Here is a 23323-nt window from a genome sequence, read left to right as displayed (position 1 = left end):
AGCCACTGCCAGCTTGGATGCCCACAGGGCTCCACAGGTCCTGCAGCCCAGGCGGGGACGGTGACAAAGCAGACAGCACGTGTCCTGGTTGATGGGGCAGCTCACTGCACCCTGTGGGAATGCGGGCCCACGGTGGCCAGATAGCTCAGTTTTTCTAGAGAAATAGGCACTCTGTTTATTTGAACATCCCAGTTCTTCACTGTTGGCAACGAACTCATTTTTATTTTTATTTTTATTTTTTTTATTTTTTTTTATTTTTTTGAGACGGAGTCTCGCTCTGTCGCCCAGGCTGGAGTGCAGTGGCCGGATCTCCGCTCACTGCAAGCTCCGCCTCCCGGGTTTACGCCATTCTCCCGCCTCAGCCTCCCGAGTAGCTGGGACTACAGGCGCCTGCCACCTCGCCCGGCTAGTTTTTTGTACTTCTTTTTAGTAGAGACGGGGTTTCACCGTGTTAGCCAGGATGGTCTCGATCTCCTGACCTCGTGATCCGCCCGTCTCGGCCTCCCAAAGTGCTGGGATTACAGGCGTGAGCCACTGCGCCCGGCCACGAACTCATTTTTAAATTCGTCTGCAAGCCGGATGCTGACCAAAGGTGACCCATTTGTGCTCTCTGAGTGGAACAGATCGAGCAACCCCTAAGGGTCCTGAGGTTGGAGGGCAGATGCTGAAGGGACATCCTGGTTCCTGACTGAGAGCTCACCCCCAGCTCCACACAGCTCCGGGGGTGCCTGTGTGCTGGGACAGTGCAGATGCTGGAGCTGGGCAGGCCTGGGGTCGAACCCCAGCTCTGCCAATTCCCGGCTGAGTGGGTATGGCCAAGTGACTCGCTGAGCCTCAGTTTCCCCTTTTGCAAAGTGGAATGGAGGATCCCTGCCTCTCCCAGCTGCTGTGAGGATGAATGCTCTGTGACCCTGAAGGTCCCATTGTGGGCTGGGCACTCTGTAAATGCTCCGTTCTTGGTCACTGAGGTTGAATTAAGAGAGGCTGGGGCTTGGTTTATGGAGTGAGACTGATCTGTTTCTTCTGTTGGCTTTAAAAAAAAATTATAGAATTAGAGCGAAGTTGCTGTAATAGTACAGAGACTGTCTCTGTACCCCTCGGCCAGCTGCTTCTGTTGTTAACATTTTACTGTGTGCATTATCACAGCTAAGGAACCAACACTGACACATGATGAACATAGTTGCTTCGGTTTCCCTAAAGCCTTTTTCAGTTCCAGGATCCAATACTACATTCAGTCATCATGTCTCCCCAGCCTGGTCTCCTCTGACAGTTTCTCAGACTTTCTTGGTTTGGTTTGGTTTGGTTTGGTGTTCTTGGTTTTGGGTTTTTGTTGTTGTTGTTATGTTGGAGAGAGGGTGTCGTTCTGTTGCCCAGGCTAGAGTGCAGGCAAGATAATGGCTCACTGTAGCCTTGACCTCCAGAGCTCAGGTGATCCTCCCACCTCAGCCTCTCAAGTACCTAGGACTGCAGGTGCATGCCACCATGCCCAGCTAATTTTCTGGGTTTTGTTTGTAGAGATGAGGTCTCCCTATGTAGGCCAGGCTGGCCTTGAAATCCTGTGCTCAAGGGATCCTCCTGCCTTGGCCTCCCAAGGTGCTGGGATTGGCCAGGCATGGTGGCTCACTCCTGTAATCCCAGCACTTTGGGAGGCCAAGGTGGGCAGATCACTTGAGGTCAGGTGTCCAAGACCAGCCTGGCCAACATGGTGAAACCCTGTCTCTACTAAAAATACAAAAATTAGCCAGGTGTGGTGGCGCGCACCTGTAATCTCAGCTACTGGGGAAACTGAGGTATGAGAATCGCTTAAACCCGGGAGGCAGAGTTTGCAGTGAGCCAAGATCATGCCACTGCAGTCCAGCCTGGGTGACAGAGAGAAACTCCATCTCAAAACAAAACAAAACAAAAAAACCCACACAAAGTGCTGGGATTACAGGCATGAGCCACCACGCCCAGCCTCAGACTTTCCTTGTTTTTGATGACCTTGACAGTTTTGAGAATATCGGGTAGGTATTTTGAACAATACCCTTTAATTAGGGCCTATCTGATGTTTTTCTCATGCTTAGATCAGGGCTGTGGGTTTGGGGGAGGAAGACCACAGAGGTAAAGCACCCTTCTCATCACATCATAGCAGGGATACCTCAGCATGGCTCAGCACTGATGCTGCTGGATGTGGGTCACCTGGCCCAAGTGATGTTTCCCAGGTTTCTCCACTGTGCAGTTGCTTTCCCCACTTTCCATGCCCTGCTCTTTGGAGTACAGCCCTACTCAAGGGAGGAGGGGCAGACGCAGGCAATTTGGAATTGTTTTGGAATGTTTTTGAGATTTGCTTCTCCTCCTCATCTGCTTGCTTTTGCATCTAGCAGTTGTCGCTTCTTGGGTGATCCTTTCTTTCTTTCTTTTTTTGAGTCAGAGTCTTGCTCTATTGCCCAGCCTGGAGTGCAGTGGCACAATCACGGCTCACTGCAGCCTCGACATCCAGGGCTCAAGTGATGCTGTCACCTCAGCCTCCTGAGTGGCTGGGACTACAGGTATGTGCCACCCCGACCAGCTAATGTTTTTGTTTTTGTAGAGGTGGGTCTCGCTATGTTGCCTAGGCTGGCCTTGAACTCTTGGACTCAAGAGATCCTCCCACCTTGGCCTCCCAAAGGCCAGGATTGCAGGCTGCCATGCTCAGCCTGATCCTTTGATTTCATTATCTGAACAACCCGGGCTTGAGTCCTGGGCTCAGTGCATTTACTCTCTGTGTGACCTGGGTGGCTTGCTATGAACAGAGGGATCATGAGAACAAGAGGATGTGTACATCAGGCTGCACGTGGTGCTTTGAGCAAATAGGTTGGTGTTTTTTCCTACTTGTGACAAGAGGTACTGAGGTGGCCCATTGAGCTGACAGGGTGTCTCAAGGAGGTAGTCAGGGACCCAGGCTTCTCCTGGCTGCTGTTCTGCCATCCTTAGCATGTGGCTTTTGTCTTCCTGGTCTCAAGGTAGCTGCAGCACCTCCAGCCTCACTGCCGTGCTCCAGGCAGGATTCAGTGAAGTTGACGGCGTTATCCCTGTTTTGTAGAGGAAGAAAGTGAGGCTGAGGAGGATGAGAAACCCTGCCTTAAAGAGTGCTGTGGCCGGGCGCGGTGGCTCAAGCCTGTAATCCCAGCACTTTGGGAGGCCGAGACGGGCGGATCACGAGGTCAGGAGATCGAGACCATCCTGGCTGACACGGTGAAACCCCGTCTCTACTAAAAATACAAAAACTTAGCCGGGCGAGGTGGCAGGCGCCTGTAGTCCCAGCTACTCGGGAGGCTGAGGCAGGAGAATGGCGTGAACCCGGGAGGCGGAGCTTGCAGTGAGCTGAGATCCGGCCACTGCACTCCAGCCTGGGCGACAGAGCGAGACTCCGCCTCAAAAAAAAAAAAAAAAAAAAAAAAAAAAAGAGTGCTGTGAGGTTAGAAGTAGTGCCACCTGGCGTGTAGTAGGCATGGTTGTTTTCACAGTAGGATGGGCCTCTCTCAAGTTCCCTGGCACTGGGGGTGCCCAGTGCACTGGGGGATGAAGGTGGGCCTCTGACAGCAGGCACCTGAGCTCCTCCACTTGGCTGGCCTGAGGCTTCAGGCTCCCAGGGGCTGGCCCAGGTTCTGGTGGGGCTGTGGGTGGCTGGGGCAGACCCTGGACAACCTTGGATCCCAGCCTGCGAGTACAGGTGCAGTGTGTCCGCCCCTCCTTCTGGGGTGGAGGATGCTGGGCCCAGCAGCCATGTTGACCTGTGCCTCTTGCCTGTTCTGGGCGAGTCAGCACTGGCTGGGGCTGCAGTGGTCACCCAAGAACAGCCAACCACATAAAAGTCAGGCCCGAGGATGGTCACCGAGGCAGGCCTGGCCCTGCAACTGGGTAGCCATGTCTGATGACCTACTATTCAGTGCCTGCTTGGTAGGGAGGTATAGGCAAGGGTTTGTCATTCCTGTTCTATTTGGGAGGATAGATTTAATTCAGAGGCAAACTATGGTCTGGGATCAAATCTGACCTGCCACAGCTTTTTTTTTTTTTTTTTTTTTTTTGAGATGGAGCCTTGCTCTGTTGCCCAGGCTGGAGTGCAGTGGCGCGATCTCAGCTCACTGTAACTTCCGCCTCCTGGTATAAGTAATTCTCCTGCCTCAGCCTCCCAAGTAGCTGGGATTACAGGCACCTGCCACCACACCCAGCTAATTTTTGTATTTTTAGTAGAGATGGGGTTTCATCATTTTGGCCAGGCTGGTCTCGAACTCCTGACCTCAGGTGATCTGCCCACCTTGGCTTCACAAAGTGCTGGGATTACAGGCATGAGCCACCACACCCAGCCTGCCATTGCTTTTGTAAATAAAGTTTTATTGGCACACAGCCATGCCTTCTGTTTACATATTGTCTCTGGCTGCATTTATACTACCTGGGCAGAGGTGAGTGGTTGTGACCGAGACTGTGGTTTGCAAAGCGTAAAATATTTACTGTCTAGCTCTTTACAGAAAACATTTACTGACCCTGACCTGAAAACCATGCAGGGTCAGGGATGTGCGATTAGGGCTTCCCAAGAGGGAGATGCGGGTGGGCCAGGACTGGCGAGGGGCTGTGGAGGGTTTGTAGAAACAAAGCAGCACAGGGCAAACGGAGGCCCTGAGGTGGTGGGCGTGGCTTTAGAGCAGAGCTTGTTCTGACTGGGGGGCTTCAGAAGAGAGGCTGTGAACCCAGCCGGGGCCTGAGGCTTCATCCTATCACATGCTGTGACAAACGTTTGAGGTCTTTGTGCGAAAAGGAGCACAAAGGGTGCTCCTTTGGGTGGTACGGATTGCTGGGGCCAACTCTGAGACTTCGGCCAGACGCAGCAGGTCACAGGAACTGTGGGGATCTCAGGGGCTGGGGCTCCTCAGCTCAGCCACTTTCAGCCATGAGGGACTGTGGGCCCGGAGCCGCCCAACGGTCTGATTTTCCAAGAGAAACCGGCAGTCTGCTTTTCACGGGAAATCTGATTTTTATATGTTTGAAGTTAATTCCATTTTTACAAAATCACGAAGCAGATCCAGCACACATGCATTTGGCCTGTGCACTGCAGGTTTGGGAACTCAGGTGTGCAGGGTGGATGCAGGGACCTGCGGGGGTGTGGGGAGACTCAGAAAGCAGCCAGGCCCTGCGCCCCAGCACTCCCTCTGGCAGAGGCGGGCCTTGGTCTGGGGTAGGCTGGGGAGGAGCTCACAGCCGAGTCAGGTTTCTGTGTCTTGACCTATCCTATCCCAGAGCAGAGAACATTCCTGCCTGCGGCACGGGAGGAGGGGGTGGGGAGCCGGAGGGGCGGGAGGTGGAGAGCTCTGAAGTCCCCTCTGAGATTTTCAAGGGTGAAAACCCTAGGGTTTGAATTTGCTGCTCCATCAAGGAGCCCTGTAGCGTGATGGGCAAGGACTGGTCTTGGAGCTGGACAGGCCCAAGTGGACCCCAGCTCCACTGCTGTCTCCCTCCTGGGACCTCTGAGACACAGCGACTCCTCCCTTGCAGGCTGCCATGAGAATCCAAGAGAGAATGGGTGTGAAAGTGGTTTCCGTGGCATGCGGGTGTGCCAGTGAGGGGGTCTGCCTCCGGGGCGTGGTCCTGTCCATCCGCCAGGGGCGTCTGCAGCCTGACAGCCCTGCAGGCATCTGGTTGTTTTCAGCCTCACACACCAGCCCTCATCTGCTGATTCAGGCGGCTGGTTTCAAAGCACTTGCTGCCACCCCTGGGGGTTTATTATTTCAGGCAGGACTCTTAGTTACAAGCAACCCTGGTGAGCGTGGCTTAAAGGAAGAAGAGAATTTTGAGGCTCATGAACAGGAAAAGCCCCAGGGTAATTCCAGTCTTCAGCAAAATAGGGTTCATGTGCTCAAAGTGATATTGGCAGGACTCTGTCTTGCGCTGTCTTCCAACTCTGCATCCCTCTGCGCGGGCTTCATTCTCAGGCGGGCCCCTGGTGGGGTGGCAGGAGTGGCCCGTCACCTGAACTCCCAGGAACCTCTGGGGAGAGCATCCCTGTCCCAGCAGCAAGAATCGCAGTGGCCCTGTCACATGCTCACTCCTGGACTCACCTCCGTGGGTGGAGGGTGAGCTGCTCACATGGGCTGGGCCTGCTCTTAGCCCCAACCTGAGTTGTGGAGGGGGTGGGGATCTGCTTAGATGGGGAGTTGGGCACGAGGGGATCCCTTGGAAAAATCAAGATGCAGCCGGGCGTGGTGGCTCACCCCTGTAATCCCAACATTTTGGGAGGCTGAGGCGGACAGATCACCTGAGGTCAGGAGTTCAAGACCAGCCTGGCCAACGTGGTGAAACCCCGTCTCTACAAAAATACAAAAAAATAAGCCGGATGTGGTGGTGGGCGCCTTTAGTAATCCCAGCTACTCGGGAGGCTGAGGCAGGAGACTCGCTTGAACCCGGGAGGCGGAGGCTTCAGTGAGCCGAGATTGCGCCATTGCATTCCCGCCTGAGTAACAGAGCGAGGCTCTGTCTCAAAAATAAAATAAAATCAAGATGCTAGCACCCCAAGGGGAAGTGGACAGACAGGCTGATACAGCGCCCACCCATGCCCACCGTTCTCCAAGACTGTGTTTTGGTCTGAAGAGGAAACACCTGAGCTTCCTGGCTCATGCCCCTCTGCCCCTTGCCTGGCTCATGCCCCTCTGCCCCTTGCCTGGCTCATGCCCCTCTGCCCCTTGCCTGGCTCATGCCCCTCTGCTCCTGCCTGGCTGACTTGAGCCCCATTCTCCAAAGAGCTGTGGTTACTCACCCACGTGTCTCCAGCATGTCCTCCCAGGTGTGAGGCTTGGGCCTGAGTGGATGTGGAGCGGCACCAGCCTCTGCAGCCTTTTGTCTGGTCTTCCAGAGCAGTGGCCCTCCTGAAAAGGGAAAGCATGCTTGTTCTCCGTGGAGCCCCTGGGGGCTCCTAGTGATTGACTTCCTTTCTGAGTGCACAGGAAACAGCTGTTCAGTAATCCATTGTGACGTTTGGCCAGACACCGACAGAGCTTGTCTCCCTGCAACCCCCTTGTCCAAATTCAGGGAGGACCTTTCCCCTCTGTCACCAGGAGGGATGTGATTGTTGGGAGTTCCTTGCATTAGTTCTCTCCAGGCCTGAAGATACGATCACATCTAGAGCTGCCAGCAGCCTCTCACCACTCCTTCTCTTTGGCTTCTTCATAAGGATATTGATTTTTCCTCCATTTTTAGAATCCATCTCCTTGAGGGAGGAGACAGAAACTCCATCCTTCTTCATAGAACCATTTCAGAAAGGAACAGGGGTTTCGGATGAGGCCCAGCTGGCCTAGGAGAGGCCGCCTGGCTGGGCTGGACACTGGCTCTGGCCTGGCCTGGTCACTGACCCTTGCCTGGGTCCTCAGGACCAGGAGAAGAAGGGCCGTTTCTTTTCAGATCACAGAACACTCTTTGGCTCCTAGTCATGTGTCAGGATGAGAGGGGTGGGCTTTGAACTCCCATGATTCACTTGAATGTTGCATTCAAGACAGCTCAGCCCCCAAAATTCTTTTCTTTTTTTTTTTTTGAGACGGAGTCTGGCTCTGTCACCCAGGCTGGAGTGCAGTGGCCGGATCTCAGCTCACTGCAAGCTACGCCTCCCGGGTTTGCGCCATTCTCCTGCCTCAGCCTCCCGAGTAGCTGGGACTACAGGCGCCCGCCACCTCGCCCGGCTATTTTTTTGTATTTTTTAGTAGAGACAGGGTTTCACTGTGTTAGCCAGGATGGTCTCGATCTCCTGACCTCGTGATCCACCCGTCTCGGCCTCCCAAAGTGCTGGGATTACAGGCTTGAGCCACTGCGCCCGGCCGAATGTTGCATTTTCTAGATACTATGACAGCCAGTTCTCAGGCCATCATTAAAAAGGAAGAGGGTGAAATCCCACACCTGTGGGTACCCACCAGCCGCAGCCCTCTGGCTGGAGATGTATCTTGTGGCTCAGCTCCTGTTTGTGTTCTGATTGCAGTGCCATCAGGGGGACGTGTGTCCATTGACCCACAGAGGCAGGGATAGCTCGGGAACGTGCTAGGAGAAGAGGGGCAGGTGGGAATAGGCCTCATCTCCCGAGTCATCCCCGAGCAGGCTGAGCCAAGAGTGGCTGAGCATTGGCTGGGCAGAACGTTCCATTTGCCGTGTGTGAGGTTCACCCTTGGCCAAGTTGCGTCACTTGTCCTGGTTTTCCAGATGCGGAGGTGGTGACGCAGGCTGGGATGAGGTCCCTAGACGTCAGAGCGTGTTGCACCTTATGTAAGATCCTTTGATGGCTCCCTTCTGTAACAGGCTCGGTGTGGTATGGTGGGAAGTCAAGGCCCTGGAGCCCAGACGTGATTACCTAGCCACTCTCACTTTCGGGGGACACATGCAACAGCCTCCTCGTGGCTCCACTCTCGCCCCTAGAGTGTATTCTCTCCCTGCTGTTCCTGAAGCGCAGACCTCATCACACACCCAGCCTCCCGCTTGGGAGCTTTAAAGGCCCCCAGTGCTCCTGGGATCAAGGTTATAGCTTGGCTTGCAAGCGTGAGCGCAGGTGGCCCCGGCCCGTTGTCTGGCTTCCTCCCTGTCTACGCGCTGATCCCCACAGTCCTACACCCCAGCCACTCAGCGCAGGCTGTTCCCTCGGCCTGGAACACCGGCCCTTGGCACCGCTATACCCCACTTCTCCTGACTCCTGGCCAGCTGCTGCTGAGGCTGTGAAGGTTCTAGACAGCTCAGCCCCCAAAATTCCCCCAACCCTCTAGGATGAGCTGAGGCCCCATCTGGGTTCCCCAGGCCTTTGTGCCCATCCTGCCATTAGCCCACATCATAGGGTGGCATTGTTTCTCCTGGTTCATCTGTGTCCCCACTAAGTGAGTGCCATGCCCCATGAAGGCTGGGACGGTTGTCTTGTTCATGGCTGTCTCCTCAGCGCACAGGACAGGGCTGGCCTGGTGCCCTGTAAGTCAGTTGCTGGTGGACAGATGCTTGGAGGATGTGTGACTTGGGGTAGGGCACCTCCTGAGCCTTGATCTCCCCCTCTGCACTGGGGTCGTGGTGTCAAGTGCAGAGGGAGGGGAGGGAAGGGAAGCAGGGAGCACGGGAAGGGGCCTGCAAAGGTGTCTGGCAGTTGGGGAGCTGTCATTGGCCACAGTCTGGAGCCCATATCCCTGCACTGGCACCCAGCTTTCAGCTGTAGCCAGAACTGGGTCTCAGCCAGAGTGGGCAGAGGTAGCCAGGAGATGAGACAGTGCAGAGAGCTGGGGGACAGGGTCGGGGGTGGTGAGAAGGTCCCCTCCCTCTGTCCCCCTTGGCCCTGCATCCTTGCTCATCTCCACCAGCTCCAACCAGGAACAGCAGCCCAGGAGCCCTCTCCTTCCTCTGGTGCAGGCCACGGTCCTTGCAGCCTGGACTCTGCACGAGAATCACCTGGGAGCTGTGAAATGTCCCACCCCCAGGCCATGCCCCAGACTAGTGACATCCGACTCCCTGGTGTGGGCCCTGGGCATCAGTATTTCATAAAACTCCCAGGAGATTCCAGCGCATGGCCAAGTTTGAGAGCCGTCATTCCGGGTGGTTGTTGGTAACCTGGTTTTTCCTGGAGACGCTCGGCAGCCTGCAGGAGCCCGCCAGCCAGCGCGCAGTGAGCGGCTCAATGGGAAATCTCCCCTTCCCCGCCTCCCTCCACAAAAATCCTCACCAGAAATGAGGAAGCACTTCTTAAAATGGTTTTGTTTTTTGAAAGAGTAGCACATGCATATGGCAGGAACTCCAGGCAGCACAGATGGGTACACAGTGGAAGAAAAATCAGTCCTGGCCAGGCGTGGTGGCTCACACCTGTCATCCTAGCACTTTGGGAGGCTGAGGCGGGCGAGTCACTGGAGGCCAGGCATTTGAGACTAGCCTGGCCAACATGGCGAAACCTCATCTCTACTAAAAAAAAAAAAAAAAAAAAAAAAAGCTGGGCGTGGTGGCGCACGCCTATAATCCCAGCTAACTTGGGAGACTGAGGGAGGAGAATCGCTTGAACCCAGGAGGCGAAGGTTGCAGTGAGCCAAGATGGCACCACTGTACTCCAGGCTGGGTGACACAGCAAGACTCTGTCTCAAAAAAAAAAAAAAAAAATCATGTTACCAACCACAGCCACTGTACCCAGGCTCTGGGATGGCCCTGCAGAGCTGTCACGTGTCGGTACAGGTCCCTTTGTCACATGTCTGCCCTTCTCACCTTGCTTTCTTAGTCCTTCTCTGCCAGAACATATTGATCTGCCTGGCTCTTTTTTTTTTTTTTTTTCACCCTGAGACATTGTCTCACTCTGTTGCCCAGGTGGAGTGCAGTGGCACAATCTCGGCTCACTGCAACCTCCGTCTCCCGGGTTCAAGTAATTCTCCTGCCTCTGCCTCCCAAGTAGCTGGGATTACAAGTGTGCGCTACCACGCCTGGCTAATTTCTGTGTTTTTAGTAGAGACAGGCTTTGACTATGTTGGCCAGGCTAGCCTCAAACTCCTGACCTCAAGTGATCCGCCCACCTTGGCCCCCGCAAAGTGCTGGGATTACAGTCATAAACCACTGTGCCTGGGCTGCCTGGCTCTTCTTGATGCCTACAGGGTATTCCGTTATGGAGAGGGCATGACATGGATGTCTTGGTCCCTTTGGGTGGCCAGCTTTGGCTGTCACAGGCAGTGCTGTTAGAGGAGCTCAGAGTCTTTGGTCATATGTGTGAGTCCTGCGGGATGAACTTGTAGACGGGGAATTCCTGGGTCATGGAACAAGTGGATCCAAATTGCCGATAGAGCACCATTTCTTGTCATTCCAGAAGTCGCCTGCACCAGTACCCGTGACGTATGAGCTGCCCACACTGTACAGGACGGAGGACTATTTTCCTGCGGACGCCAGGGAGGCACAGCACCACCCCCGCACCTGCCCTCGGCCTCTGTGAGCTTTGTGGTCTTCCCATCAGGAATGCTGGAAAAGTGACATTGTGTACATGCTGCAGCTTGGGGGTTTTTTTCTTTGTATTGCTGTTTATTTTATATTTTAAAGAGATTTTTTAAAATGTCGAGATGGGCTCTCACTATGTTATCCAGGCTGATCTCAAACTCCTGGGCTCAAGTGATCCACCCGCCTTGGCCTTTCAATGTGGTGGGATCACCGGCAGCAGCCTCCGCGCCCAGGCTGCTGCCATTTTCAGATTTCCTCCCTGCCTCATGTGAGACTACAGGGTTTGGAGAAGCAGTTGGAACCCACGTGTGGTGCCTCCCACGTTGGCCTGCCTGGGGTTCTACAGGGGTTGAGGGGCCAGGCCTGGCCGGGGCTGATGGACAGTGGGGACTTTCCTTCTCTCCATGATGGCTTTGCAGCGGCTCTATGGTCCTCTCCGTGATGGGGTTTTGCACGGGGTGCGCTCTGCCACTGTGGTGGGTGGATAGGTGGATGGGTGCTGGTTGTGTTGCCTCTAGACCTCGGTGCCCACAGCCTTGAGGATCCTTCCAATAAAGGTGTCGAGAGCTCAGTCCTGGTCTGGTGTGAGAATGATGGGGAGTGATAGTTTCCTTTTCACCTGGGCAATGTTTTCCAGAAGGTTCCTCATGTGTGTCACCTGTGAGGGCCTGATCCTGGGCATCTGTTTATGAGGCTCTAGCTGAGGGGAGGGGATAGTCCCGGCCTTTGGATTCCCAGCAAGAATGCAGAGGTCATTAGGACCCCCAGGGTCTTCAAACGCTTGTTTACCCGCATTTCTTCCCATGCAGATGAGTTTCCTGCTATTGTCCTAACACTCCAGATTTCTCACGGTGACTTCAACCTGTAATGGGTATTTCTGGAATTCCTGGAAGAGCCAAGAACACACACATACATACAGCCAAGTCCGCTATGCACATACAGGACTGAACTGTAGACCTGCATTAGAATTTCAAGATAATCTGCGTGACCAAGGTGACTCATGCCTGTAATCCCAGCACCTTGGGAGGCTGAGGCATGAGGGTCGCTTATGCACAGGGGGTCAAAACTGCAGTGAGTCGTGATTGTTCTACTGCACCCTAGCATGTGCAACAGAGCAAGACCTTGTCCCCCACCCCCCAAAAAAGTTTTTCAAGGAAGCCTAAAATGTTGAATCTGGCAAGAGAGAGTAGAGGCCAGGTGCAGCGGCTCATGCCTGGGATCCCAGCACTTTGGGAGGCTGAGGTGGGCGGATTGCTTAAGCCCAGGAGTTTGAGACCAGCCAGGGCAACGTAGACCATGTCTCTACCAAAAATACAAAAGTTAGTTGGGTGTGTTGGTGCACATCTGTGGTCCCAGCTACTTGGGAGGCTGAGGCGGGAGGATTGCTTGAGCCTGGGAGGTTGAGGCTGCAGTGAGCCATGATTGTGCCACTACACTCTAGCCTGGATAACCAAGTGAGACCTTGGCTAAATTTTTTTTTTTTAATTAAAAACAGAAAAGCAGGGAAATAGTTTAGGACAATTTTTGGAATTAAAAGATATAGGTAGACCCCTTGTTTCTGGAAAAGTCGGCATTTTTCTTTCTTTTCTTTTCTTTTTTTTTTTTTGAGATGGAGTCTCACTCTGTCACTCAGGCTGTAGTGCAGTGGCACGATCTCAGCTCACTGCAACCTCCGCCTCCCTAGTTCAAGCTATTTTCCTGCCTCAGCCTCCCAGGGAGCTGGGATTACAGGAGCCCACCACCACGCCCAGCTAATTTTTGTATTTTTAGTAGAGACGGGGTTTCACCATGTTGGCCAGGCTAGTCTCGAACTCCTGACCTCAGGTGATCCTCCTACTTTGACCTCCCAAGGTGCTGGGATTACAGGTGTGCTCCATCATGCCCGGCCAGCATTTTTTTATTGAGGTAACTTTTGCAATTTTTTTTTTTTTTTTAATGAGACTCCTGTCACCCAGGCTGGAGTACAGTGGTGTGATCACGGCTCCCTGAAACCTCAAACTCCTGGGCTCAAGTGATCCTCCTTCCTCAGCCTCCCAAGTAGCTGGGACCACAGACGTGCACCACCATGCCTGGCAACTTTTCACGTTTGTTTTATTTTTTGTAGAGACAGGGTCTCCCTATATTGTTCAGGCTGGTCTTGAACTTCTGGGCTCAGGGGACCCTCCCGTTTTGGCCTCCCAAAATGTTGTGTTGGCAGAAACTTTTATTGAAGTATAATTTACTTTACAGAAAGGGGTGCCTGAGTGGTTCACTAAATTTTTCACAAACTGAATGCATCTGTTTAAGCCTCACCAGACTGAGAAACCAACCAACCAACATTATCAGCACTGAGTAGCCCCCTAATGCCCCCTTCTGGTCCATGCCCATGCCCACCCCCACCCCAGGCTGACAGCATACTGACATCTAACCGTATGGGCTGGAGTTTCTAGTTTCTGTGCGCTGTATAGAGAGGACACACGGGATGTGTACCTATGTTGTGTCATCTCTTGTCTCTGGCATCATTGGCTTGATGTTACCTTGGGAGGTGTCCCTGTTGCTGTGTCACTGTAGATCATGCATTCTCATGCCTGTGTTGTATTGGCTGGGACTGTTTTTATCGAAGGGAGCTTGGACACTCTGCATGCCCCAGTGTGCTCAGGGAGAGCATGCGTTGGATGGAAAGTTGGCCGGGTGCAGTGGCTCATGCCTGTAATCCCAGCACTTTGGGAGGCCGAGGTGGGCAGATCACTTGAGGTCAGGAATTCGAGACCAGCCTGGCCAACATAGTGAAACCTCATCTCTACTAAAAACACAAAAATTAGCCAGGTGCTGTGGTGTACCCCTGTAGTCCCAGCTACTCGGGAGGCTGAGGCATGAGAATCGCTTGAACCTGGGAGGTGGAGGTTGCAGCAAACCTAGGTTGTGCCACTTCACTCCAGCCTGGGCAATGGAGCGAGACCCTGTCTCAAAAAAAAAAAGAAAAAGGAGGAAGCTAATGTTAAGTTTTTAGACAAGCGTTTGAGGACACTCATTTCCAGAAGGATGAGTATCTGCTGAGTGTTGGGCACTCCCAGGCTTCTTTCTACTCCCCGCGCCTGAAACAGGGGCCGGGGAGAGTTGGAAGGAAATCCCATGTGATTAAGCCATAGCAACGTTGAGTGTCCTAAAGCAGAGAGCTAGGAGCATGGCCCTGAGGTTAGCCTGCCTGGCGGCACTGTCCACTCCCACGCCTCTTAGCTGTGTGGGCCGGGCTTTTCGCTTGCTCTGAGTCCAGCCGCCCCTGCGGTAAGACATGAGGATGGCTCTGGCCTGATAGGTTGTGGTGAGGGTGACACGAGGTGAGCTGTGTGCGTGCTGGGCACACTGGTGAGGGGCTCTCAGTAATGGGAGGCTGCTGTTGCAGGGCCCCGGCTGCGATGGGGAAAGGGTTGATTGTGCTGCATTTCTCAGTTGACCAGCGGCATCCAAGGGCCTGAACAGTGAGTGACTCAGGAACTGCCCTTACATGTCAGAGTTAGAAGTCATGGGAGAGTAGAGGCTGCTCTCTCTGTCCTGTTAGGAGGGGTGAGGTTGCACAGGGAAATCTGTGGGGAAAAGGTGACAAATGAACTGGAAGTAGCCATTCCAAAGTTCCTAGGATTTGCATTGCCAAACAATGAGCTTTAAGGGACACTTGGAGACACCTGGGAAGGAAGGCCGGGACACTGCGCCTTGCCACGAACCCCCAACCTCAGTCCTCTGAGCGGCTGCACTGTCCTTGTGCCAGGTGACTTCGTGTGCATCCTCATTAAAGCAAAGTGCCTGACGTTTCCATTGTCCAGTCAATGATGTCCTCAGTTGCTGACTATTGATGGCCTCTAACCCCTTGGTAAGGGTAACTGCAGCCTAGGAAAGGGTGATCTGATCTTTTTTTTCTTTTTGATGGGGTCTTGCTATATTGTCCAGGCTGGTCTCAACCTCCTGGGCTCAAGTGATCCTCCTACCTTGGCCACCCAGAGTATTGGGATTACAGTCGTGAGCCACCAAGGCCTGCCAGTCTTTTTCTTTTGTGGTCGATGTTGGACAGGGACACCAGTAGAAAGGTCACTACAGATTTTTTCCCAAGAGCAAGGCTCTTCGGTCAACCCCTTTCCCACTTTGCCAGCGGATGTGAACTTCGTGCTCACCAAAGCAAGAGGTTTCAAGACAGCAGCCCAGGGGGTTGTATCTGATTGGCAGAAATGTGTGGTTTGCCCTGAATTGTTCTAAGATGTTTTCATGTTGTGACAATTGGCTGACCTGAAAAAATAGAGCTCCATACCTCACTCAGCACACCTGGAACAATTCCAAAATTGCAAATCTATTAGGAGTTTGATGTATAAAATGAATCTATTGGCCGGGTGCAGTGGCTCACACACGAATCCTACCACTTTGGGAGGCCAAGATGGGCGGATCGGTTGAGCTCAGGAGTTCAAGACCAGCATGGGCAACATAGCAAAACCCCTTCTCTGTAAAAAATACAAAAATTAGCCAGGCATGGTGGTTCTTGCCTGTAGACCCAGCTACTTGGTGGGAGGCAGGAAGATTGCTCAAGCCAGGGAAGTTGAGGCTGCAGTGAGCTGAGATTGTGCAGCCACTGCACTCCAGCCTGAGTGACAAAGTGTTACTCTGTCTTAAAAAGTAAAATAAAACGAATCTATTGAAGAAATAGGTAAACACATTGGAGAAGTGTACAAAATCGAGAAGCCATAAAAGAGGTCAATTTGATTTTGTGTGTGTGTGTGTGTATATATATATATATATATATATATATATAAATTTTTAAACCTCTGCATGGCAAAACCAACAGAAAACGCAACCAAAAGATCCCAAAACAACAAAATCCTAGGCAAATTCAAAAGATAGATGACAAATTGGGAAAATATATTTGCATCTCATGCTACAAAGGGATAATCTCCATAATAAATGTCACCTACAAAAAAGGGAAACAGTGGCAAAACAGGCAAAGGCTATAAACAGGAGTTTCACGGAAAATGCAAAACATGGAAAGATACTCAGCCTTAATGTATGCCAATAAGTATGGAAAAATACCCTGAGATTTTTCACATTTCAGGCTGGCAAGGATTAAAATTTTTGATGACACTATTGGTTCTGTTTTGTTTTTGTTTTTTTGAGACAGTGTCTGCTCTGTTGCCCAGGCTGGAGTGCAGTGGTATGATCTCGGCTCACTGCAACCTCTGTCTCCTGGGCTCAAGCGATCCTCCCAACTCAGGCACCCAAGTAGCTGGGATTAAAGGTGTGTACCACCATGCCCAGCTAATTTTTGTGTTTTTAGTAAGATGGGGTTTTGCCATGTTGGCCAGGCTGGTCTCAAACTCCTGGCCTCAAGTGATCCACCTGCCTCAGCCTCCTTAAGTGCTGGGATTACAGGCATGAGCCACTGTGCCTGGTCTTGTTGGTGACATTTTGAAGAAACATATTCTTGTACATTGATGGTGGGACACCATTCTCATGGGGGGCAATTGGCATGCCTATCAAAATTAGAAATGGTTCTAGTTACTCAGTAGGCTGAGGCAGGAGGATCGCTTGAGCCCAGGAGGTTGAGGCTGCAGTGAGCCGTGATCATGCCACTGCACTCCAGCCTGAATGACAAAGCAAAACCCCATCTCTTTAAAAGAAAAAGGGGGTGGGGAGGGGGAATGTCCTCAGACCCAGTAATTCCACCCCTAGGAATCCAGTTTACACACACAAGAAATAAAAGATAAATGTACAAGGTTAGTCACTGCACAGTGAGATAGCAAAAGATTAGAAAGAACCCAAGTGTTTATTGATCTGGGGTTTATTCCTTTATAGCCCAACTATATGATGGAACACTATAATGTTGTAAAAATGGATTAAGAGTTCTTTATGAATTGGTATGGAAACATTGCCAAGATATGGAAGCCAAATGCAGAAAAATGTACGTGGTATGCTATTATCTATGTGAAAAAGGCATTATCATTCTCTGGAAGGATAAATACAGATTTGAGAATGGTGGATATCTGGGGTGAGAGGTATCCTTTTCACTGTACTTTAAAAATTTTGATATTTTGGTGTTTGCCTATTCAAAAAATGGTTAAAATCAGTTGCCACCAATTAAAAATTAGGAGAATGCATATAAATAACTGAATTTCCTGTTTGCTTGTTGCCTTAAGAATGTGAGTACACTGTTTTTAGTGCCAGATATTCTAATTTAAAACAATGAGCTAAATAAAGTCAAGTTGCTTTGGGGGGTCCTGCTCTCCAGGCTTTTCTTATACCTAAATTATTTCACTAATTTATTTCACCTGCCTAGCCCCTGTGGGCATTTGCATTTGAGATCCATAAAAGCAGAGACTCAGACAAGGGGAAATTTATTCCAAGGATATGGAGTGTGTGAAGAAATGCATCTTGGTCTCAGCTTCATGTGGTAGAGGATGGCAGCTGGATGGTCACTGCAGTTCAAGCAATTGGCAGTCTAGCTAGCACCTCTGTACCCCAATTCCAAACTCCCTGAGGATGAGGCAAGGGGTCCCACTAGAGAAGTGTGTGCTGTCCAGGGCTCTCCTTTGGGAGGTGACTGATACCAGGTCAGACATTGTAAGAAAGCTACCCCAATATTCCTCATGAATACAAATGCAAAATCAAGAAAATATCAGGAAACAGATTCCAGCAACATATAAAAAAGGATTATATGCCATAACCAAGCAAGATTTCTTCTGGGAATGCAAGGTTGGTTTAACATCTGAAAATCAGTGTACCACACCGTATTAATAAAGGACAAAAACCACAAGATCATCTCAACGGATGCAGAAAATAAGCATTTGACAAAATCCAACACCTACTCATGATAAAAACTCTCCTTCTTGGGGTAAAAAGGGGAGTTCTTGAGAAGGTTAGAAGCTACCCCACAATGTCTGCATACAGGGTTTACTAACTCCCTGGAGATGTTTAGTTGACCCAGGCAGCTACAGGTGTCCAGGAATCTTCCTCTCCATCTTAAAGCAAAATCCCACTAAATCCCACTTTGCATTATGGTCAAGAGTGCAAACATCATTGGAAGGGGTTCAGAGTAGTTCTAATTTCAAGCAGCTGTCACAGAATTGCCTCTCGGAGTTCCCTGAGCTCGCTGTGGATTCAAAAGCCTGGAAATTCTTACAGGTGATCATCAGCTTGATGCATTTCAGGCTTGCAGCAGTAGGAGGGAGTGGAGGACAGCAGGTCTGAGGCTGGCCTCTGCAGTCTTTGCCGGGCCTTCTGGCAGAGTGCTTTAAGGACTGCTCATGATGCTGGATTTGGAGAAGTAGTTAAAGGGAGGACTGCAGGGGACATATGCATTACATTTGGTCAGAATGAACATACGGTTCCCCTGAAAAACCAAACCAGTGAAGCCTGAGTGCCCGGGGCCAGCCTCTTCAATGAGGAGGGGTTTCTCACTGGGCATTCCATGGAGATGCTCCATTGTAGATGTAACGGGCAGAGTTTCATCCGGAGGAGCCAGGCCGAGGTGAATGAAAGGGAGGAGACCTGGAGGAGTGGGTCTTCTGTTGGCATCCTCAAGCCTATTGCTGCTGCAGTGGGGACTCCACCCAGAAGGTAAGGATTCCAGCTTAGGCCATGGTCTCCTTGTTGCTGTGATGAATCGAGGAGATATTGGGGCGAGTCAGGTTGCATCTCTGAGTGTACAGTTTCTTCTTAGGCTGCTGGCAGGTGTTTGTTGAATGGAGGGGAAAGAGAATAAATGGTCTCAAAGGAAACTGCCTGGAGCAGATATGCTATTCAGGGAAAGGCTCCAGCTTGTAGCCCACGTTCACTGCGCATCTCTTTAAACCATCAGTTCTGTCTGGGAATCAGCTGGGCCACACCTCAAACCAATTACATCAGAATCTCCAAGCAGGGGAGGGGGAACCTTAGCATCGCCTGTCTTTAAGGCTCCCCAGGTGATTTCAGTATGTAGCCAGGGCTGGGAATCACTGCTTCCAAATAATACCAGTTAAGAGACTTTTCAGGATTTGCTTCGTCTTCTGAGTTGGAGCAACTGCACCTTTTATCTGGTTTTCATATGGCACAAGGCTTCCTTTGAAGTGCTGGGTCCTCAGCATCCCTCTGCACCTTCTGAGTGTAGCATGGAATTGGGTTTGAATTGGTTTCACCTGAACTCCAGAGATGGGTCCTGACTGGTCTAAGCCAACCAGGGTGATGCTAGCTCAGTGACTGACCAGGTAGCTTTGGACTAAGCCCATCAGCTTAGTCAGATGTTCTGGAATGGTCCAGTTGGCTCAGAATTCAGGATTCTTGCTCAATACTGAATGAAGGGCAACCTCTCAGGTTAGGTAAGTGGGAGGCACCCTATGAATACCGGGGTGCCTGCCTAGGAGGAAGTGTCCCTGTGGGTGGCAGGATGGAGACAGAAAACCTGAACCCTTGCTGATGTCCCTGAGCAGCTTGCCCTCCCCAGACACAGCCAGTTGCCCCCTTGTCACCTTTATTAAGCCCAGTCTGAGTTGGATTTCCTGTTACCTGCCAGTGAGAATCCTAATTAATATAAAAGGGCCTGAGGTTGGGTAAAGCAAAGTGAGTAATCACTGCTAAAGGAAGCAGAGTTCCCTGAGAAGCTCTCGGAGCCAGAGGCCAGGGTGGGCTTGGAGCCCGTCTCTCAGCCCCTAGCTCAGCGCTATCCGGCATGCTAGAGGTAGCAGAGTCATCCTGGGATAAGGCAGGTCTGGGCCGAGGCTCACTTTGGTGCTCATGGATCTGCAACCCTGTTCTGATTTTTCATTTTTTTTTTTTTTTTTGAGACGGAATTTTGCTCTTGTTGTCCAGGCTGGAGTGCAATGATGTGATCTTGGCTCACCACAACCTCTGCCTCCCGGGTTCAAGCAATTCTCCTGCCTCAGCCTCCTGAGTAGCTGGGATTACAGGCATGTGCCACCATGCTCGGCTAATTTTTAGTAGATACGGGGTTTCTCCATGTTGGTCAGGCTGGTCGCGAACTCCTGACCTCAGGTGATCCACCTGCCTCGGCCTCCCAAAGTGCTGGCATTACAGGCATGAGCTAGGCGCCCGGCCTGATTTTCCTTTTTAATAGCACAAGTCTCAGGCTTGCAGCCTCAGCATGCAATAACAGGTAGCAAAAATCTAATGTTTCTCTTGTATTTACTTTCATAGTCACTTTTATGGTCATCTGAATTTGTGGCAAATTATGCTGATTTTGCTTTTTGGTGACATCGTTTTCCTTTAAAAGGGGGAGTGAGGGCGAGGCACCGTGGCTCACACCTGTGTTCCTAGTAGTCGGGAGGCTGAAGCGGGAGGATTACTTGAGCCCAGCAGGTTGAGGCTGCAGAGCTGTAATTGTGCCACTGCACTGGAGCCTGTGTGACAGAGGAGACCCTGTCCCCCCAAAAAAGTGGTGGCAGGAGTTGAGACATACTAGGAACATAAAAGCAGTTGTGAGGCAGATGTGGCAAAACTGACAACGGTGGTGGAGTGTGAGTTTGGGGAACGCTAAGCCAGGGACTGAACACCGTGAGGGTGGGGCTCACACATCTTTTCATTCACAGCAGCAGCCACCTTGCTTCCGAGGCCAATCTCTATCCTAGGCCCAAGGGCATGGTGTGGCCGGAAATACCAGTGGCTGGGGACTCAGATATCCCATGTCCTAGTCAGCAGCTTCCCCTTTGTCAGCTGCGATGTCAGGACAAGTTAGCTTCTCTGCACCTTCATGTCAGCACCTGAAACCCGGGGTTCCTACACCCTTTACAGGGTTTGGGGGTTTTTGGAGGAGTGCGGAAGGATTGGGGTTGGACTGTTTTGAGAATACCTTGGATTCCAGCGCTCTACAATTAGTCCCAGGAACTACACATCCGTTCTGAAAATACCCATTGGGTAGCTGCATATTCATGATGCCTGAGCTTCAAGTGTTTTTAGGAACATTCTCCTTGTAGGGTGTAGAGAAGCCCCTTATCCAGAGGCCTCTCCTTGGGGGAGAGGGTTCTAGCTGAGCTTCCCCAGGGGATGCTGATCCAGCTTTGCTGGCAGACGGAGTGGCATCGGGTAAGCCATGCCACTGTCTCTTCCTCTGTGTCTCCAAGGCGGGATCTCTACTCTTGATTCCTAGACTTGCAGATGGCTACTTCATGTACACAGCTGTCACGTCCCACTGCAGTCTAGGATGGCAGCCAGTACAGCACTCACATCAAGTATATTGGAAAAGCCCTTTTACTTCTACTGCTTTACGGTTCCTAAAAGGTGCCTGGTCTGCATATTAAGAGTATCCATTTTGCTTCACTTGTAGTAATAAGACACTATTAAAGGTACACACATAAAATAAGGATTCTTTCTTTTCTAAGACGGAGTTTCACTCTTGTCATTCAGGCTGGAGTGCAATGGTATGATCCTGGCTCACTGCAACCTCCGCCTCCTGGATTCAAGTGATTCTCCTGCCTCAGCCTCCCGAGTAGCTGGGATTACAGGCGCCTGCCACCACACCCGGCTAATTTTTGTATTTTTAGTAGAGACAGGGTTTCACCATGTTAGCCAGGCTGGTCTCAAACTCCTGACCTCAGGTGATCCACCCGCCTCAGCCTCCCAAAGTGCTGGGATTACAGGCATGAGCCACCATGCCCGGCTAAAATGAGGATTTTTAATTGCAAAAACCAGTTCAGGTTTAAATGGTCTTACACCTTAAGGATAGGTGGTGTCCTAGATGGGGAAGGGGTTTGCATCACAGATGCATTGACGCCATATGCTGAAAACACACACATGCAACCAAACTCATTAAATAGCGTGGAAGATTTGTCCTGGAAATGACTAGGGACCTTCCTTCCCACGTCGCCTCCTCTTGGTTGGAACACTTTGAAATCATGACTTAAGAATTTTCAGGGGGTGATTTTGACTATATGCAACTCTTATGTGCTGACTTTAAAACACAACCCCACCTATATTGTAGCTCCACTGCATTCAAGTTACAGTGAGTAGTCTGTTACTAAAGTGATACAAGTTGGTGGGAAGCAGGATGCAAAGAATTAGCAAACGGGGACCTTCCTTTGGTCAAGTTTTCAAGCCAACTTTCCAGCAGCTGGGAGAAATGCCTTTTAGTTTCAAACCTGCCTGTCAAGTTTCTATCAGCTAAGATGTTATTTTTCTAGATTACCTCATGGTGACCCACTGATAATTGGTATGTTGGAATGCCATTTCCTAATGGTGGGAGCGGCCTCTTCTAGTCTTCCGGAAGCTTTTGAGATGTTCTTCCATGACATTTTGGTGAAACATGCCTCAACTGGCACCTCATTATTGCTCAGCAGGGGGGTTAGAAGGGTCACAACAGGCAGGAAAAAAAGAAAAACTGCCTGATACTCTGCAAAATCCATGTATTCAACATGTTCTACTTAATTTCATTAGGGAAATAAAATTTCCATCACTCAAGCTAAATGGTTCTCAAATGCTAGTGGCATAGAACCACCTAGAGATGGACGGGAGTGGTGGTTCATGCCTGTAATCCCAGCACTTTGGAAGGCTGAGGCGGGCGGATCACGAAGTCAGGAGATGGAGACCATTCTGGCTAACATTGTGAAACCCCGTCTTTACTAAAAATACACATGTAAAAAATTAGCCAGGCAGGGTGGCAGGTGCCTGTACTAGTCCCAGCTACTTGGGAGGCTGAGGCAGGAGAATCACTTGAACCCAGGAGGCAGAGGTTGCAGTGAGCTGAGATGGTGCCACTGCACTCCAGCCTGGGCAACAGAGCAAGACTCCATCTCAAAACAAAAACAAAAACAAAACCCCGAGCCACCTACAGATAATTCTTGAGCCTCATCTCAAGGGCTCAGTGCTAGTCTGAGGTCTAAGTAGTAAAGGAACTACATGTCTATATGGCAGTACTTATTTAGCAATAAGCAGGTTTAATCATTTCTAGCGTGAAGCATCTCAGATGGGAAACTCCCGTGTTTAATACATCCAGTTTTCAAATCTGGCACATTTTGTTCATGCCAGAAATGGATGTCGTTACAAAGGGGCAGGCATTGGGATCAAACTGACATACAACTCTAAAGCAGTATGAGAGGCAGATACCCTTTCTGCTTGAATTTCAAGAGGGAACCAAGCTGTTCTCTCCCTATACTCTACAATGATGAGGAACCAAAGATAGGATGAGAAAATGCTCTATGTGATAAACAAGAAGAGAAACCACAGTCCTAGCTTGTCTGACTATGGAACTCATTCCCACAAGAAAACTTGCAGGGCCAGAAACACGCCCCACCCCCTCCTGCAAAAAAAAAACAAAACACCAGAACTCTCTAGGATACTTAGGTTTTCTCATGTTAGAATTGTTCAGCCTACATTTATAGGCATTCTGTAATTAGGAGGTGCCACGTTACCATAGCCAACAATCTTCACATTATTTGGAAAGCAGACAGCAGCAACAATA

The 23323-nt window shown here is 50.9% G+C and overlaps 1 protein-coding gene across 1 annotated transcript in view; it reads left to right on the top strand.

Annotated features, from left to right (window-relative positions):
* Window positions 1-15385, top strand: part of BCAS4 (breast carcinoma amplified sequence 4) — a 90422-nt gene extending 75037 nt beyond the window's left edge. The window contains exon 5 of the mRNA XM_050807489.1: window positions 10799-15385. Coding sequence (XP_050663446.1) covers window positions 10799-10921 — 123 coding nt within the window. The 3' untranslated portion in view covers window positions 10922-15385. The remainder of the gene's footprint in view (window positions 1-10798) is intronic.
* Window positions 15386-23323: the final 7938 nt, after the last annotated feature.

This window comes from Macaca thibetana, chromosome 10, assembly GCF_024542745.1.
Source record: "Macaca thibetana thibetana isolate TM-01 chromosome 10, ASM2454274v1, whole genome shotgun sequence".
Taxonomy (NCBI): domain Eukaryota; kingdom Metazoa; phylum Chordata; class Mammalia; order Primates; family Cercopithecidae; genus Macaca; species Macaca thibetana.
Note: the sequence above shows the minus strand (reverse complement) of the source record. Positions and strands in the feature narration are given on the sequence as shown.